General features: G+C 34.6%; 3 protein-coding genes across 7 annotated transcripts; 1 reads left to right on the forward strand and 2 right to left on the reverse strand.

Annotated features, from left to right (window-relative positions):
- Nucleotides 1-295: 295 nt before the first annotated feature.
- Nucleotides 296-3,581, reverse strand: LOC105184055 (xaa-Pro aminopeptidase ApepP). Its single transcript, XM_011142592.3, has 6 exons — nucleotides 3,363-3,581; nucleotides 2,163-3,277; nucleotides 1,746-2,072; nucleotides 1,402-1,532; nucleotides 1,135-1,310; nucleotides 296-1,043 (listed from the first exon to the last, which is right to left on the reverse strand). Exons 2-6 carry the CDS (start codon nucleotides 3,275-3,277, stop codon nucleotides 921-923), a joined length of 1,872 nt encoding a protein of 623 aa, XP_011140894.1. The 5' UTR covers nucleotides 3,363-3,581; the 3' UTR covers nucleotides 296-920.
- A 313-nt stretch (nucleotides 3,582-3,894) lies between these two features.
- LOC105184056 (UPF0668 protein C10orf76 homolog) lies at nucleotides 3,895-8,281 on the reverse strand. 5 transcript variants are annotated; one of them, XM_011142593.3, is made up of 13 exons: nucleotides 8,173-8,277; nucleotides 8,002-8,077; nucleotides 7,794-7,866; nucleotides 7,188-7,373; nucleotides 6,770-7,055; nucleotides 6,548-6,681; nucleotides 6,204-6,414; nucleotides 5,624-5,918; nucleotides 5,304-5,521; nucleotides 4,896-5,128; nucleotides 4,695-4,821; nucleotides 4,300-4,574; nucleotides 3,895-4,129 (listed from the first exon to the last, which is right to left on the reverse strand). In XM_011142593.3, exons 4-13 carry the CDS (start codon nucleotides 7,341-7,343, stop codon nucleotides 4,037-4,039), a joined length of 2,028 nt encoding a protein of 675 aa, XP_011140895.1. In that variant the 5' UTR covers nucleotides 7,344-7,373; nucleotides 7,794-7,866; nucleotides 8,002-8,077; nucleotides 8,173-8,277; the 3' UTR covers nucleotides 3,895-4,036. The 5 variants fall into 5 exon arrangements, 4 of the variants coding, with proteins under 4 accessions (XP_011140895.1, XP_011140897.1, XP_011140896.1 ...); XR_003113970.1 differs by having other exon boundaries at nucleotides 4,108-4,129; nucleotides 4,300-4,467; nucleotides 8,173-8,281; XM_011142595.3 differs by lacking the exon at nucleotides 7,794-7,866.
- Nucleotides 8,282-11,484: 3,203 nt separating this feature from the next.
- On the forward strand, nucleotides 11,485-14,780 carry LOC105184057 (DDB1- and CUL4-associated factor 13). The gene is made up of 7 exons (XM_025305609.1): nucleotides 11,485-11,737; nucleotides 12,033-12,415; nucleotides 12,487-12,655; nucleotides 12,816-12,963; nucleotides 13,044-13,344; nucleotides 14,323-14,486; nucleotides 14,592-14,780. Exons 1-7 carry the CDS (start codon nucleotides 11,665-11,667, stop codon nucleotides 14,674-14,676), a joined length of 1,323 nt encoding a protein of 440 aa, XP_025161394.1. The 5' UTR covers nucleotides 11,485-11,664; the 3' UTR covers nucleotides 14,677-14,780.
- The last annotated feature ends 904 nt before the right edge of the window (nucleotides 14,781-15,684 follow it).

Below are 15,684 nucleotides of genomic sequence, written 5' to 3' on the forward strand. Positions count from 1 at the left end.
GTATGAGACAGAATTCGGGTGTAAAGTTATCCTGCTCTCCTGATCATTGTATTCTCCTTATCACACATTCTTGACTATTGATTGTATACGTGTACGAAGTGATAAAATGGAGAAAAAATTGTAGTTTTATCACTTGAATCTGATATTGGTATCTTTGCAAACATCTGATATGGGAAAACGGCTAGTAAAAGTGCAAGTACACCGAGACACGGTCACAGACTATGATTCTTCGCACAAGTACGATCAAGTGTGCTGAGAAATCGGATGATGAATACGGAATCAAGTGTACACAATATGAATGAAAATTTTATAGCTTTAATAAACAATCGTAGTATAAACTTGCGTAACATAAGCAGAATCCTGCGACACCGTTCCGAACTTTCAGTTGCAAAAGTGTTTTTATTAAAGTAACGTATACTCTTATATTATCAAGGTAGTAATAATCTTATTTTTTATGTAACAATTGCATAATCTGTGTAACATTCACGAAACACATTGAGTGCTATGTGATCAGTACAGGGTGGAATACTTGTTTCTTCGTTCTCTCTCTCTCTCTCTCTCTCTCTCTCTCTCTCTCTCTCACGCACACGCGCACACACACACACAAACGCACACGCACACATACGTGTCTACATAATAATATACGTCATTTGTTATTTGTCCCTTTACGTGCGCCGATTGATTATCAAATAGAAAATTTCTAGAGTACATTCGAGAAATGTATCGAGGCTCTAAAAATATTCGACGACCCATCAGCGATGAGCCGTACAAATAGTTGTAACGTTGTGAATTTGCAAAGTGTTTTTACAGACTGAATCTAAACGATACATTTCACATCTAGAACGGTAGAACGCTTTGGAATCTTAAATCGTTCCGTGATTTCGCCGCGGCATTCAGCATATTAAATTGGTGTAGAGTGATTAAACGAGAATGGGAAGTGTCTGTCTCTCGAGCCATTGAAGTGCTTGAACATTTTCCGCTCCTTGGAGGAAAGGTTTCAAAACTTCCAGACATTTCGCATGATAATTATTTAAATACTTGATCTGAAACATACATCATTGTAAAACGACCGAAAGATAATCGAGATATTTGTCGATCAAAGATAAGAAGAGAATAAGAACATAAAGAGTATACCTCCTTATCTGTGAGCAGCGATACGTCGAGCAGACTCGTCTGAATAGGTACGAGCGTCACGGTTTCGAAAGTCAGGAAACCTCGGTCTTTGTAGTTGTAAGGGGTCTTCGCAGGCACGACCAACTCGATGTTTTCCAGTCTAATGCCAAATTTGCCATCTTCGTAATAGCCCGGCTCTGTTTGTTTTTCAAATGCATACACGCCACATTTAATCCCCTCACGTTTAGAGAAGCGACGTTAACATTACATTTATATGCCTGAATTTACCGTTCGACAGAAACATTCCGGACTCTAAGCCTGGATCGTCCGGATACGGTTTCCACGAGATGCCAATTGGCTCCTCATGGACGTTGAGATACGATCCCACCCCGTGACCGGTACCATGAAGATAATTAAGGCTGCAATTAATTCGATTAAAGACAGTGTACATGCAGTGAAATAAATGTGTTTCACCTGCGGATCTTCTCAAATATTCTCAAGAACTGCAGAGATACCTCAAACGACTGAGTTAAGTAGAGTTCTTTGTATGAAAATTGTACATTTTCTCTCTTCTATCTTATGAGATTTTTTCTCGTATACCAAGATACCTTTTTAGAAGGATTTCTACGTACCCAACGCTCCACAAGCTCTCGCGCGCTAATGTATCGAGGTAATTTCCTTTGGTTTTTAAAGGGAAGGTCATTGTCGAGAGACGGCACTGACCCTTAAATACTCTGGTGAAACATTCACGCTCGTAGCTCGTGGGTTCACCAAAATGTAAAGTCCTCGTTACGTCTGTCGTGCCGTCCTTATATTGTGCGCCAGAATCGCAAAGATAAAGTTCTTTATCTGTAATAGGCACATCAGTCGCTTGCGTAGGTGCGTAATGAATAATTGCTCCATGAGGACCGACAGACGATATAGTGGTAAAACTTAACCCAACAAAAAGATCTTGCTGCCTTATGAAAACAAAAATAAATCTCTTGTATTCTGGAGTATTATAATATTTCACGCGGTGGCGGACACGTCGTTTCTGTCAGTTTACTCACTGTCGGAATTTCTCCAGTTGTGTGGCACCCGAGATTTCCGTAATGCATTCGTTGGTATTTTTTATCTTGTCCTCCAGCCAAGCAAAATATTTCACAAGAGCGACCGAGTCCCTCACGTGCGCCGCTTTCATACCCTTTATTTCAGTAGAATTCTTGATCGATTTCATAATGCTGATAGGCGTGATATCTGTATGCTTCTTCACTTCGCCACAGTCCGCGTGCAATGCGTAACTAGAATTATTGCTGATCCAAATCTTGTCCCGATCCGAGCACGAACTCGCGACTTCCCTTATAAAAGTATGTATATCTTCATAAGTGCGGAAAATCGGCTCGACACCTTCGTCCTTCAGTTGCTCTATTGCCTGCTGACTAAGTCTACTTCTATCTATAAAAATATATACGTCTTTAGCAGTGAGAGCAACATATGCAAAAAAGACAGGATTGAAAGGAATGTCGGAGCCTCTCCAATTTAGCAAGTACGCAATTGCGTCCAAAGCTGTTATCACAAGTACCGCTGCATTATTCTCTAGCATCGCTACACGACACAAGTTCACTTTGACTCCGGCTTTCTCACCCGAATATTCTATTGGCTGAGGTAAAATTATATTAGCTGTGGGCACTGGCTGTTCATCAGCCCATACTTTGTTCACCAAGTTCTCTGGAAGTGCGATTAAGCAATGGCCAGCCGCTGTTAAGCCACTATGCAGTCGTGCCCATTCGGTGTAACTTATTAGATTAGCATCAGCTCCAACTATAGATTTTGGAGGTAGATTCGAAGCCAACCACATAGCAGTGGTAGGCGTGTCTAATAAACCTTCTCTCATAAGAGTCCATGCCTCCGGTGGGTCTAATTCTGACGAGGCTTGCGTAAAATATCTTCCATCTGTCCACAGTAATGCTGCATCCGGTGTGACAATTACCGTGCCGTAAGAGCCATTAAAACCGCTGACGAAACGTCGTCTCTGGTCTCGCTCGGTCGAATATTCCGACTGATGTGCATCCTCTCCGTTGACAATCAAAGCATGAATGCCTTTCTCCTTCATACCTTCAGCTTGGACATTTTTCATAAGCGCCCGAAGCTGCGTCAATTTCCACAATCCGTTCTTTCTTACCATCTTGCATCATAAAAACGTTTTTATTATTTAGCGTTTAATCACGATAAAAGGTTAATGCAACAGCGATCACAAAGGCATATCTTACCTTGAAATAGTATTTGTACGCTTCCTTAATATTAATGATACATTGGTCACGGTGAAACAGTACAGAGGTTATCACTTCCTTCTTGGATTTCGATTAGCCGTGGTACGAGTGCCAACACGTTATTTCTACCGAAATGGCAAACTCATGGTACGTAACCCTTTTAAAAGATGTTATCTTATCTCTGATGAGAAAATAATCATGTCTGCAATTTAAGGATCTGTAAGAGCACAATAGTCAAGAACGAATTTTGACTTTAGAGGCCTCATGCGGCGAAAATGCGAAACAGCTCTCCCATGTGTAGGTATATATGATCTATGATTTTTGCATTTGACTCACACACATCTTATAACTTTTCTCATTAAAAGCGAGAAAATTGACTTCTTTCCCCGTCGTAAATGCTGTTAATACAAGTACTGGGACTTAATAAATTCATTTATTGCGTTTATTACAATCTAATATATTTAATTGTAGAATCATGTATACAATTCATAGAAATAAAACGCATTTTAAAGAAAAATAAGCAACTTCAAAGTACCTCTGTAGAATAATATATGTTCTCACTTTGTAAGTAATTTACATGAGAAGCTAGCTGTTTATATGCGAAAAAAGAATATATTAGAATACAACAGTCACAATGTTGAAAAATACATTGCAATATATATATATATATAGTGTTACGAGATATTTGACAGCTCTTCCAGTATGGTCTGTGTGTCTAAAGTGTTAAGGTCAATCGAAGCTCTGGTATCCACTACCACTCCACTTACCTGAAAATAATCATATTCAGAATACTTATTTTTATTTTATTTTATTTTTATTATAGAGAAGATCTCAACAAAAATTAGAATACTTGTGAGTACTGTTAGAGTACTTGTAAAATGTAAATACATCACACACATACACACACACACACACACTAGAGATTCTATTTAATTACCATTTCCTCAAAAAATGCAGTATGATTGGGCTTTTCCGAGTATCTTTCGTACTGGTCCAAATTATCCTGCAGCTTTAAGGTGAGACTATCGTAATTCTGTATTATAATTGCCAAAATTTGCTGTTCCGTCGGCGTCGATAAGCTTTCTTTGGTTAGCCATGCCGTTATCTTTGGAGGAAAATGATTAACTATATCCCTTACGTTTACGAGAGAATTCGTTAATTTGAGCGCATGTTCTTTGTGCTCATACGATTCGCTAGTCGAGTACCTAAGTGCTAAAGATATTTTTATTACAGAAGATGCATCCTCTCGTTGTATCCACTCAAGATACTCATTGTAATTTTCATTAGGGTTCTAGCTTTTATGAAAAAAATGTTTCGTCATTAGCCACTTACCCATAGCATTTAAGTTAGTGAAAATAAGTCTCATACGAATAATTTCATAAAACAGTTCGTCGTAACTACTGGGCGATGATAGGAATGTATCACCATATGTGATAAATAAATTTAAAATGTTTACCACCTGTTGAAGTAATGTAAATGTTATTTCATCCCATCGCGCGTAGAATCATGACATTTTCTTAAGTGTCTCACTACCTGAATAGCTAAAGGAAATATGTTCATTTTCTTAATAAGATGACTTTCGTGCGTCGTTAAAAATTTCAAAAGATTAATCAACGCCGTCCAAAGATCTCGCCACTGATAACCAAGTCTAACACGACACCTTTTTTGGTAGCACAGCAATCTTTGGAGGACGCCGATGCATTGATGGTATAACTCAAGCGGAAACTTCTTCATCATATGCGACGTTATGAATTCGACCAGCAGATCTGCAATTGAATCGTCGTAAACTCTATGAAATATTGGAAGCGCTCGATTAACAAGGATTGCCAACATGAGTGTGACACTAAAAAAGTCCCCTTGCAATTACGAGAGGAACCTTTTGGCAAAGGAATTGTACATAATGTTATACAAATAAAAAAATTATATATACTGGGAAAATACCGAGTAATGTCGCTGCGAGTGGTTGCGCAGGTGCTGCTTTATCTTGCAATTTTCTATGGTGCATGGGTACTCTGTGTAATTGAACTCTGAACGCCAAGTTTGCGTCGTGCATTAAGCTGTTAGCGTACTGATCCTCCGCGATACAGCTTAATATCAAGAAACATAGCTTCACATTATTCATTATAGCCTCTGTTCTGATAACTTGCATGACTATCGAGCTGGAACACGAGAAGGCATCAATGTATCGCGTGTAATTTCAGATAAGATTCAATATATATGTGTATTCTGAAGTAAATTTGTTGAATTTTGTTTCAGCTCACCAGTACTGCAAGAAGGTAGCCAATAAATTGAACGGCTGAGCCATTACGTCGGGCGGTGGAGCACCAGGAGCCACAGTATTCGGGCCTAAGGTATTGTTTGGTGATGGAGGTGCACTAGTATCACTTTGTGTATAGGCCAGAGTAGTTACAAAATTACGATTCAAGTGTGTGGCCTCGTACAGAGCTAAAAGCAAAGCGTTATTCGCGCGAACTTGTTGCGTTTTTGCTTCCTCTTCGCCAACAAACATGCTACCGACTATACTAGTTAGCGAAGACAACCAAGATGCTTGTATTTCTGAAAATATATTATTGCACTTAATAATTATTATTACATTTTGAAATACTTACATTGCATTTATACAACACATATATTATATAATGCATCGATATTCTAGAAGTCATGTTAAGCCCCGTAGATACATAGATTGTGATGAAATATTTCATCAGAATAAAACTCAGAATAAAATTCGGTACTTTTAGAATGCCTTATTTGTTATTAACGTGTTGATTATTTAAATAAAGGTAGTATAAAAGGTAGTGGTATCTTATTATTATGAATTATTATTGTACACTGTAATACCTGCCCTTTGTTGGGCGAATTGCCGACAGAACTCCGTTAACGAACTTGATATAGCTTGTCCATACCCATTGAGAGCCAATTCATCATCCAAGATTGATAATTTAACGATATATGGATTTGTGCTCTCATATTTCCTGTAGTTGACTAGAAGCGTTAACAATAAAACTGCATCATGGCCATGGCGATTTCTAGCAGCTGTATCTCTCAACAACTATGCCATGTGATGAAATAAGTCACTATTAGAGTCAGTTTGAACATGCTTAGAAATTTTACACATAAATATAAAATATGTTGTAATAAGTATAGGAAAGTAATAACTTAAAAATATTTGACATTCAACATACTTGTATTAGAGACTCAAAGATACTATTTAGCATTACATATTCCAATAAAGTATTTTGGCTAACATTGTCCATACCAGTGACTATTATTAACAGTAATTTCAGGCACAAAGCTTTTAAACTATCTGGATATTCACCTGAAGAAACAATATTTCCTCATTTAAAAGAATAAAATTTCAATTTATAATCTTAGATTTTTGTATAATTATTAATTATATATATCACCTGTCAGAAAATTATTGCAATGCTGCATCAATGTTGTCATCCTTTGTTCTGCAGCATCAAACCCTACTAAAATATCTATTAAGTTAAATCCATAGTCTCCTTGATTGGCTTTCTTATACATAGATTGAATAACTGCCGCTAATGTTTGCAGCGCATATACTATTCTAAATGGATGTTCATCAACTAAAGTGTCAACACAATGACATACCAAGGCGTTCAAATTTTCTTTACTAGCATTTAGCTGTTCTGATGTCATATGTAAAATCTCACTCTCAATGTGAGGAACCTATAAAATTATAATCTTTTATAGGAATAATTATTATATGATTTGAGATATCAATGTAGATATATACAAAAATACTTTATATAATTAGATAATAGAATAGATGTACTATGTGGATAATAATAAATTTCATACCATGGGTTTAATGAGAAATAGCTCATTCCAGAAGTTTGGATGAGCTAGTGTCAAATCTTCACCTTTGAAAAAACTTTCATAGATAGGTACTAGTTTGCATTTGTGCTGGCGTTTGGCACCAGAGCCACTTCTTTTCCGCATAGCCATCGATATCATAAATTATTCCCTGTTGCACATGTTTAAAATCTGAAAATACAATAACATTTAAAATAACTTTTACTAATCTATATATAAATCCATGAAAGAATTTAATATTATATACCATAAGATTTGCTCTGTAATTTATTGATGCAAAATCAATAAGACTAATGAAGAACTAAGTAATCATGTAGCCAATGGCTACCATCAATTTGAAATCTATTCTACATATTACTGTGAGTAAAGTAACAGAATAATTAGAATCTTCATTTAAAATATAACTTATTACAATACACACACTGTAGCAGATTTCCAAGACTTGCAAGATCTTCAGGGTTTAATTACTTACTTAGATATAATATGTTAACGTAATAATGTGTATAAAATAATTGTAAAATTATATAATTATATCATCATATATAATTATGTGATCATATTTATCAGACAAATGACAAGCTTGCTGCTAACCTTAACGATGAGATCAATTAATTACTTTCTTTTTTAGACATCAATCGACATATTTTCTAATCATATTCTTATTCTGAAAGAAACGTATTAAAATATATGCATAATTAAAATTTTATTGAAATTAATAAGTCAATTTTCTATGCAATTGTAATATTTTATAAAACAAATATTTTAAGGTTAAGTTATCTTCGCACTATACTTAACATACCTGCCTTCCTCTTCAAATTACATTATAAAACGTCTATTCCTTTAGGCTGAGAGTCTCTCTTTCTCTCTCTCTCTCTCTACAAAAGGTATAGAAAGCTTTAAGTTATAAGTAATTGACCAATCACAGTAGAATATAGTAAAAATAATCAATTGTGATTGGTCATTTACTTACGACATATAGATTGTCCATTATGGACACAGCCTTAGTTGAATTGATTCAATAGGTGCGTTCGGCAATGTAAATCGGAGGCGGCGGATTGCTCTGTTACCTCTGAAAGCGTTCGGTAATTGAAATTTTTCTGCTCTATGTCACAGAGAGAAGCCTGAGAGCTGGCATGGCTGCATTTACAGCGTTATCGAAAAGTTGGCTGATTCGAAGCGCCAACTGGGTCCATTTTTCATGGATATGAACTACTAAGCCAATGTCCACGATTTGTTGATACTATTCCGTGCTATGTCCATAATTATTTGGTTCTGTTCTGTGCTATGTTCACAAGCGAGCTAGATTAGTTAGATAAAAACGAAGAATCGGTCTTTGTCTCACCACCAGCGAATAGACAATCGCGACGATGCAAGCCAGCAACGATATTATCGTAAGGCAGACGTTGCCATCTCTCCTTTCACCCCCTTGTTTTCCTTTCCACATTGTTTTATATTCATAATTCGGGAAGAAAATAATTTTGTGAGTTCGGACGATTTCTAGCAATGACGCGACAGAGATAACGTGCGGCCACATAATAGCTATTATAAATTGACTTTTCGGATTACAATATTAATTTGATTTTTCAGAATACGCTTTCAAATTGTCTCTTCGGAATACGCTATTAAATTGACTTTTCGGAGTACACTTTTAAATTGACTCTTCTGACTACACATTTTTTAGTTGACTCTGTGGAGTACATATTTTTTAATTAACTCTTCGGAGAAAAGAGAAGAGAAACATTTTATATTTTATTTAAAAAATCTTAATTTTTGCAGAAAACTGATTGATGAAGAAAAAAATTAATTCACGACCTCAACGAAGATCTTAAAAAAATTACTGCAAGAAATGAAGTTGTTGTTATTATATACCATATTGTACAATATTAAAATATACGCGCAATAATTATCTATAATTTGCATATATGGGCGTTTATATGTAATTATAAGTAATATAAAAGTCATGACAAATTAATATGGCCGCGCGTTATCTCTGTCGCATCATTGCTAGAAATCGTCGGAACTCTCGAAATTATTTTCTTCCCGAATTATGAATATAAAACAATGTGGAAAGGAAAACAAAGGGGTGAAAAGGGAGACGGCGACGTCTGCCTTACGATAACATCGCTGTACCGCGATTCTTCGTTATTGGAGTTAACGACAGTTTTGTTATCGTTGCGCAGCTTTTCTACGGTATACAAAAGCTGCGCAACGATAACGAAAGTGTCGTTAACTCCAATAACGAGTTACAGAATCGTAGCACTGGCTCGCTTCGTCGCGATTGTCTATTCGCTGGTGGTGAGACAAAGACCGATTCTTCGTTTTATCTAACTAATCTAGCTCGCTCGTGAACATAGCACAGAACAGAACCAAATAATTATGGACATAGCACGGAATAGTATCAATAAATCGTGGACATTGGCTTAGTAGTTCATGTCCATGAAAAATGGACCCAGTTGGCGCTTCGAATCAGCCAACTTTTCGATAACGCTGTAAATGCAGCCCATAGATATAGGAATATAGAGATGGAGCGTGAACTCAGTACTTAGACAAGTGGGGAGAAGCCACTGAGGGAGGAGCGACGAGGTAAAGTGTGAGCATTTTGCATTGGATGAAATTATGCACAGGCGCAGTGGCGCTGAATACAACACATTCTAATGTATATTCTTACAAGGCCCGATTAACATACATTACATTATTTACATATCTTTAAATAAAACAATTTTATTAAATATATGACCCATATTCAAAACGTGCTTATAACTATGTTAGTGCATTGTTAACCAATCAGAAGGCATATTGCGTGACTTTTCATTGGTTTCATTGGTTAACAGCGCGCTAACATAGTTATAAGCACGTTCTGAATATGGGCCTATGACTTTATAAACACATACATACACACATTCAGGGTTAAAAAAATTGCTTTTTAAAAATAATTCATTGCACCCAGATACCACAAATTATCCCTAATATTGTCTTAAGCCAGCAGCACACGGTGCTTGTTTTCGTGCTGGATTGCTTGCTGGATAAAAATACTGCGTTCTGATTGGTGCATTTCCATCCATCTTCGGAAATGTACCAATCAGATCGTAGTATTTTCATCCAGCAAGCAATCCAGCACGAAAACAAGCACCGTGTGCCGCTGGCTTAAGATATCTTAGGATACTCCTAGGATATTTTAGGATATTCTTTACTCTTTACTTATGTTCGTCATTGGATATATTATGGTAGACAATTTTTGAATATCTTGTATTATCTAGGCTATTACCTATTAGGAAAGCTTACAATTATTTCTTGTAATAACAAATCTAATTTTATTTTTTATCTACACTGCTGTATTTCACTTCCTACAACCTCTTCACAATGGCCGCGTTCAGCAGACTCAACAGTTGGACAACATTACTAGGGCTGCGTTCCGATATTCACTGCCAGCACTGAAATTCTATAGTATACGTAACACAAACTATGTATTTTCAGTACTGGCAGTGAATTTCGGAACGCAGCCTAGATTTAGCACTGAATCTCGCTCCTGATTGGTAAATACTTCAGGGTCTATGAAGAATCTAAAAGAATGCTCCAATCACAAACAATAATCACTAAGCGCTCTCTGATCATTTTGTTCTACTGAATGCGGCCAATGGTTGCGTTTAGAAAACAAAACGCTCACTGAGCGCTCAGTAACTATTGATCCTTACTGTTAGATCCTTACATTTAGACCAATAACGTTGACGAATTACTCAACCGTTGTGTAACCGTTTGTGTAACCGTTGTGTTTTCTGAACGCAGCCAGAGTTTCTCTGTTTATATATGTTACACGCATGCGTACAATAACAACCAATGAAAAGTGCTCACACTTTACCTCGTCACCCTCCCCGCAATGGCTTCATCCCCACCGAGCTTACGCTCCATCTCTATATTCCTATATCTATGCTGTACTCTCCCTTGAGGTACACTAGGCACGGCTAAAAGCGGCCCGTGACACCTCTCCTTCTTTTTTCTGGTAGGGATTTCGAGTATTTGCTTAAGGCCTGGTCTACAATACGTGTCGCAAGTTGTAAGCCGTAAGAATTGGCGAATCACAGTCGATTATTACAAAAATAATCAGCTATAATTGGTCAGTTCTTATGGCTTACAGCTTACATCTATTGTAGACCAGGCCTTAAGCCAGCGGCACACGGTGCTTGTTTTCGTGCTGGATTGCTTGTTGGATGAAAATACTGCATTCTGATTGATGCATTTCCATCCATCTTCGGAAATGTACCAATCAAAACGCAGTATTTTCATCCAGCAAGCAATCCAGCACGAAAACAAGCACCGTGTGCCGCTGGCTTTAGTGCGCGTGCGTGGAAAAATTCCCATGAAAGCACATTACTGCTTTCGCCACACGTGACGATAATACTTATTATATATTTTTGTCATTATACTTATTGGACTAAAATAGTGTGCGCTTTTAGTTTTTATTTTCATGATGAAGATTAAAATGTTAACTAGAAATCCTGATGAGTATCTACGAGAGACTAAACGAGATATTTATAAAAGTAAGTTAATATGTAAAGCTAATGGTAACTTACATCTTGCACACAGATCCTTGACGTATAAAATGTATTCTTACTATTAATGGAATATATTTTCTCTATTAGTGAATATTATTAAAATTAATTGAGTTCTTAAGCAAGTTCATCTGTTTTTCACATGCATATTTTTTCATAAATATTTAAAATGAAGATTGATATATTGTTTTAACTTGTTATGTACAGTTTACGCTATACTAGATTTTAATTTTATATCTTTATATATCAGCTTAGATATGAATAAACATTATTTTGATTACAGTCCCTAGAAATTATGATCCATCTTTACATCCATTTGAAGCTGCAAGAGAATATACAAGAGCATTAAATGCTGTTAAACTAGACAAAATATTTGCTAAACCATTTCTTAAAAGTCTAGAAGGCCATAAAGATGCTATATCTTGTATATGTAAACATCCTTCCAAATTGTCTATTCTTTTAAGTGGTGCATATGATGGGGAAATAAGAACATGGAACCTGTCCTCAGGAAAATGTATACGTTCATTTTTGGCTCATGATGGTGTGCTTCGTAGTATCACTTATGTGCCAGATGCAGAACACTTTATCACTGTTGGTGATGATAAAACAATTAAGACCTGGAGTGCTACTAAAGAAGATGAACCCTTAAATACCATTATCAGCAAGGTATATAATATTTTGCATATAATTAAAATTTTTCAAATATACAAAAAATTCAGGAAGATTTTGATTTTTAGACAGTACTTACTGGTATATCTCATCATCGAGATAAACCTATATTTGCCACCTGTGGAGAAAAATGTCATATTTGGGAGCAAACACGTAATGAGCCAGTTCGTACATTTGAATGGGGTGTAGATAGTCTATATGATGTGAAATTTAATCCTGTACAGAGTAATCTTTTAGGTATAATATGTTAATATATACACTTTAGTCTCAATATTTAATTCAATAGTAGTTTTTTTATATATGTGAGATTTACTAGAAATACGGATGAAATTTTTTATTAAGTTGTATTCACAAATAATTGAAGATGATAGATAAAATTATATTGCTTTTCTTGCAGCTGCTTGTACAAGTGAACGCAGAATAATTTTATATGACACTAGAGATACGGGTCCACTGAGAAAGATAACAATGAAATTACGAAGTAACAAGCTTGCTTGGAATCCTATGGAATCCATGACTTTCACATGTGCTAATGAAGATTATAAGTAAGATAATAATGAAAATGAATGAGATAAAACAAATTACTTGTTACTTTACATGAAAACATTAAATATATTTCTTTTAGTTTATACACATATGATATCCGAAAGTGGCAAACGCCAGTTAATGTACATATGGATCATGTGGAAGCAGTAATAGATGTTGATTATTCTCCAACTGGAAAAGAATTCGTTTCGGGTAGTTACGATAAATCAATTCGTATCTTTGAAGTCAACAAAGGTCACTCGCGAGAGGTGTATCACACAAAACGTATGCAGAGACTTACTTGCGTAGGATGGTCACTTGATAATAAATACATAATTACTGGCAGTGATGAAATGAACCTTCGTCTATGGAAGGCTAGGGCATCAGAAAAACTTGGAATCGTAAGTAACGATTTTGAAATTTATAGATATATATGTAATTTAGAACATGATACCAATAATCATTTGTGTATCGCTGTATGTGTTAATGTGTATGACACTTACATAATGTAACAAATAGTAAGCCAAACTTTTGTGATATATTTAAGTATGAATTTGCCAATGATTGAAAACTTTCCATTCTGATTATTCTGTAATCAATTGATTTTTGTCAAAAATCTCGACACTTCAATATTGTTTTTGAGAGGGATAATTGTGATAAATTTAACTATATCACTTCATTTTCTTAATTAGAGTAACTACTTCTTAAAAGATCCTAAATAGCAATAAGGGTTAAATGATATATTATTTCAAAAATATTTTAATTCACTTCTCAATGGTTTTTATTTTCTTTTTTTAATTTGAACAAATATGTTTTGAAAAATCGCATTTAGAAAAATTTTAGTATGAAATATTGAAAATTAAGAATTTAAAGAGAAATGTATTTTATTAAATGTTCAAAATACTGCTCACCAATCTCCACAATTATATAATTATAAAGTTTGTTCAAGATTGTTATAAACATTTTTAAACATTTCTGGTGTTATCCTATGGCATTTTGGATATATTATAAAATAAATCTTTCTGCAAGTTGTTGATTTTCAATTCTTCATATCCAAAATTTCTAAATGCAAATTTAAAAAAAAATATTCACTCAAGTTTAAAAAAATAAACATAGTGAAGAGAATTAGAACCTTTTGAAATACTATGTTATTTGGTCTCTATTGCTATTTAAGATATTTTGGGCGCAACTATCCCAATTAAGGAAATAAAGTAATATAATTAAATTTACCACAATCATACAGTGAAAACAATATTAAACATATTGATATGTATCAGCATTTTTGACAAAAATCAATTGGTTATAGAAAAATCAGGGTAGAAAGTTTTTATTAGCGGACCCTGTAAATTTATGCTAATTATTTCTATTATTTATTATAGGTTAGAAGTAGACAGAGAACATCACTACTTTACAATGAAGCACTGAAGGAGAAATATATGGCTCACCCACAAATTCGGCGAATTGCACGTCACAGACAAGTACCGAAACACCTGTATAATGCGCAAGCTGAGTTACGAAAAATACGTGAGAAAAATAAACGCAAGTAAGTACAGCTGTGTGGATAATAAATTTTTATATTTTATAGATATATATTTATATTTTATAGATTTATTGAGCAATATCTTAATGAATACATTTTATCTTTCAGGGAAGCAAATAGACGTTACCATTCCAAAAAAGGAGCCGTACCATTTGTGTCGGAAAGAGAAGCACACATTGTGCGTCATGATTAAAATATTCTTATATTGTTATATATTTTATACAATTAAAAAAATATTTTCTAGTCTTTATTATCTTTGTCATTTATATGCTCGAATCATCGTGTTTTAGTTCCATTATTAAATTTTATATAAAATATATATTCATAAGAAAATATAAATAAAAAGTAATTTTGTGTATGATATTTGTTATAAGAAAATAATTTTTTTGGATATAATAGTAAAAATATATTAAAAAGGTGTATATAACAAGTATCGGGATGGTGAAATATCTCTAAAACTAAGCATTTAAAAAATGTTTTAGACAAAAGTTGTATGGTTTCAAGGGGGACATAAAACAACTATATCATTTTGTTTATAGATGGTGTCATTTTTGAGATATTCACTGATCATTATTTTTTTAAAATGGAAACCCTAATCTTTTATTATATCTTTTCTACCAATTAATTGTAGCAACTTTTGTCTGAAAGATTTTTTATTTGTCTAATATTTTTTGAGATATTGTAAGTTAAATATTGAAAAAGTTATCAAGTTTTCTATAAATATCTCAAAAAAAATTAGGCAAATAAAAGTTGTTCAAATTAATTGGTAGAAAAAATGATATAATAATAAATATGATATAATAATAAAAAATTAAGGTTTTCATTTAAGAAAAATAATGATCAGTAAATATCTCGAAAATGGCGCCATTTGTAAACAAAATGGTCGCGTTCAGCGGAAAAAACTGCTCCGCTTCCGTTCAATAGCAAACGTCTCTGATTGATACATCTGTTCGGACCTGCCAAAGATTTAAAAAAATTCTCCAATCATGAACATTTGCTACTGAGTGGTAGCGGAGCAGCAGAGAGAAGGAGAGATGCCATGGGTCGCTTTTAGCCGAGCTTAGAGACCCTAGAATACAGAGTCTGGACATCTGAGCTAAAACCCCTCAAAATGGCGTACATATACAGGGTGTCCGGAATGTGATCATTAATATTTTGTATACTGGTAGAATTCGTTAAAACAATTAAAAAAGTCCTGTGC

The sequence above is a fragment of the Harpegnathos saltator genome, unplaced genomic scaffold (genome assembly GCF_003227715.2).
Source record: "Harpegnathos saltator strain DR-91 unplaced genomic scaffold, Hsal_v8.6 scaffold703, whole genome shotgun sequence".
Taxonomy (NCBI): domain Eukaryota; kingdom Metazoa; phylum Arthropoda; class Insecta; order Hymenoptera; family Formicidae; genus Harpegnathos; species Harpegnathos saltator.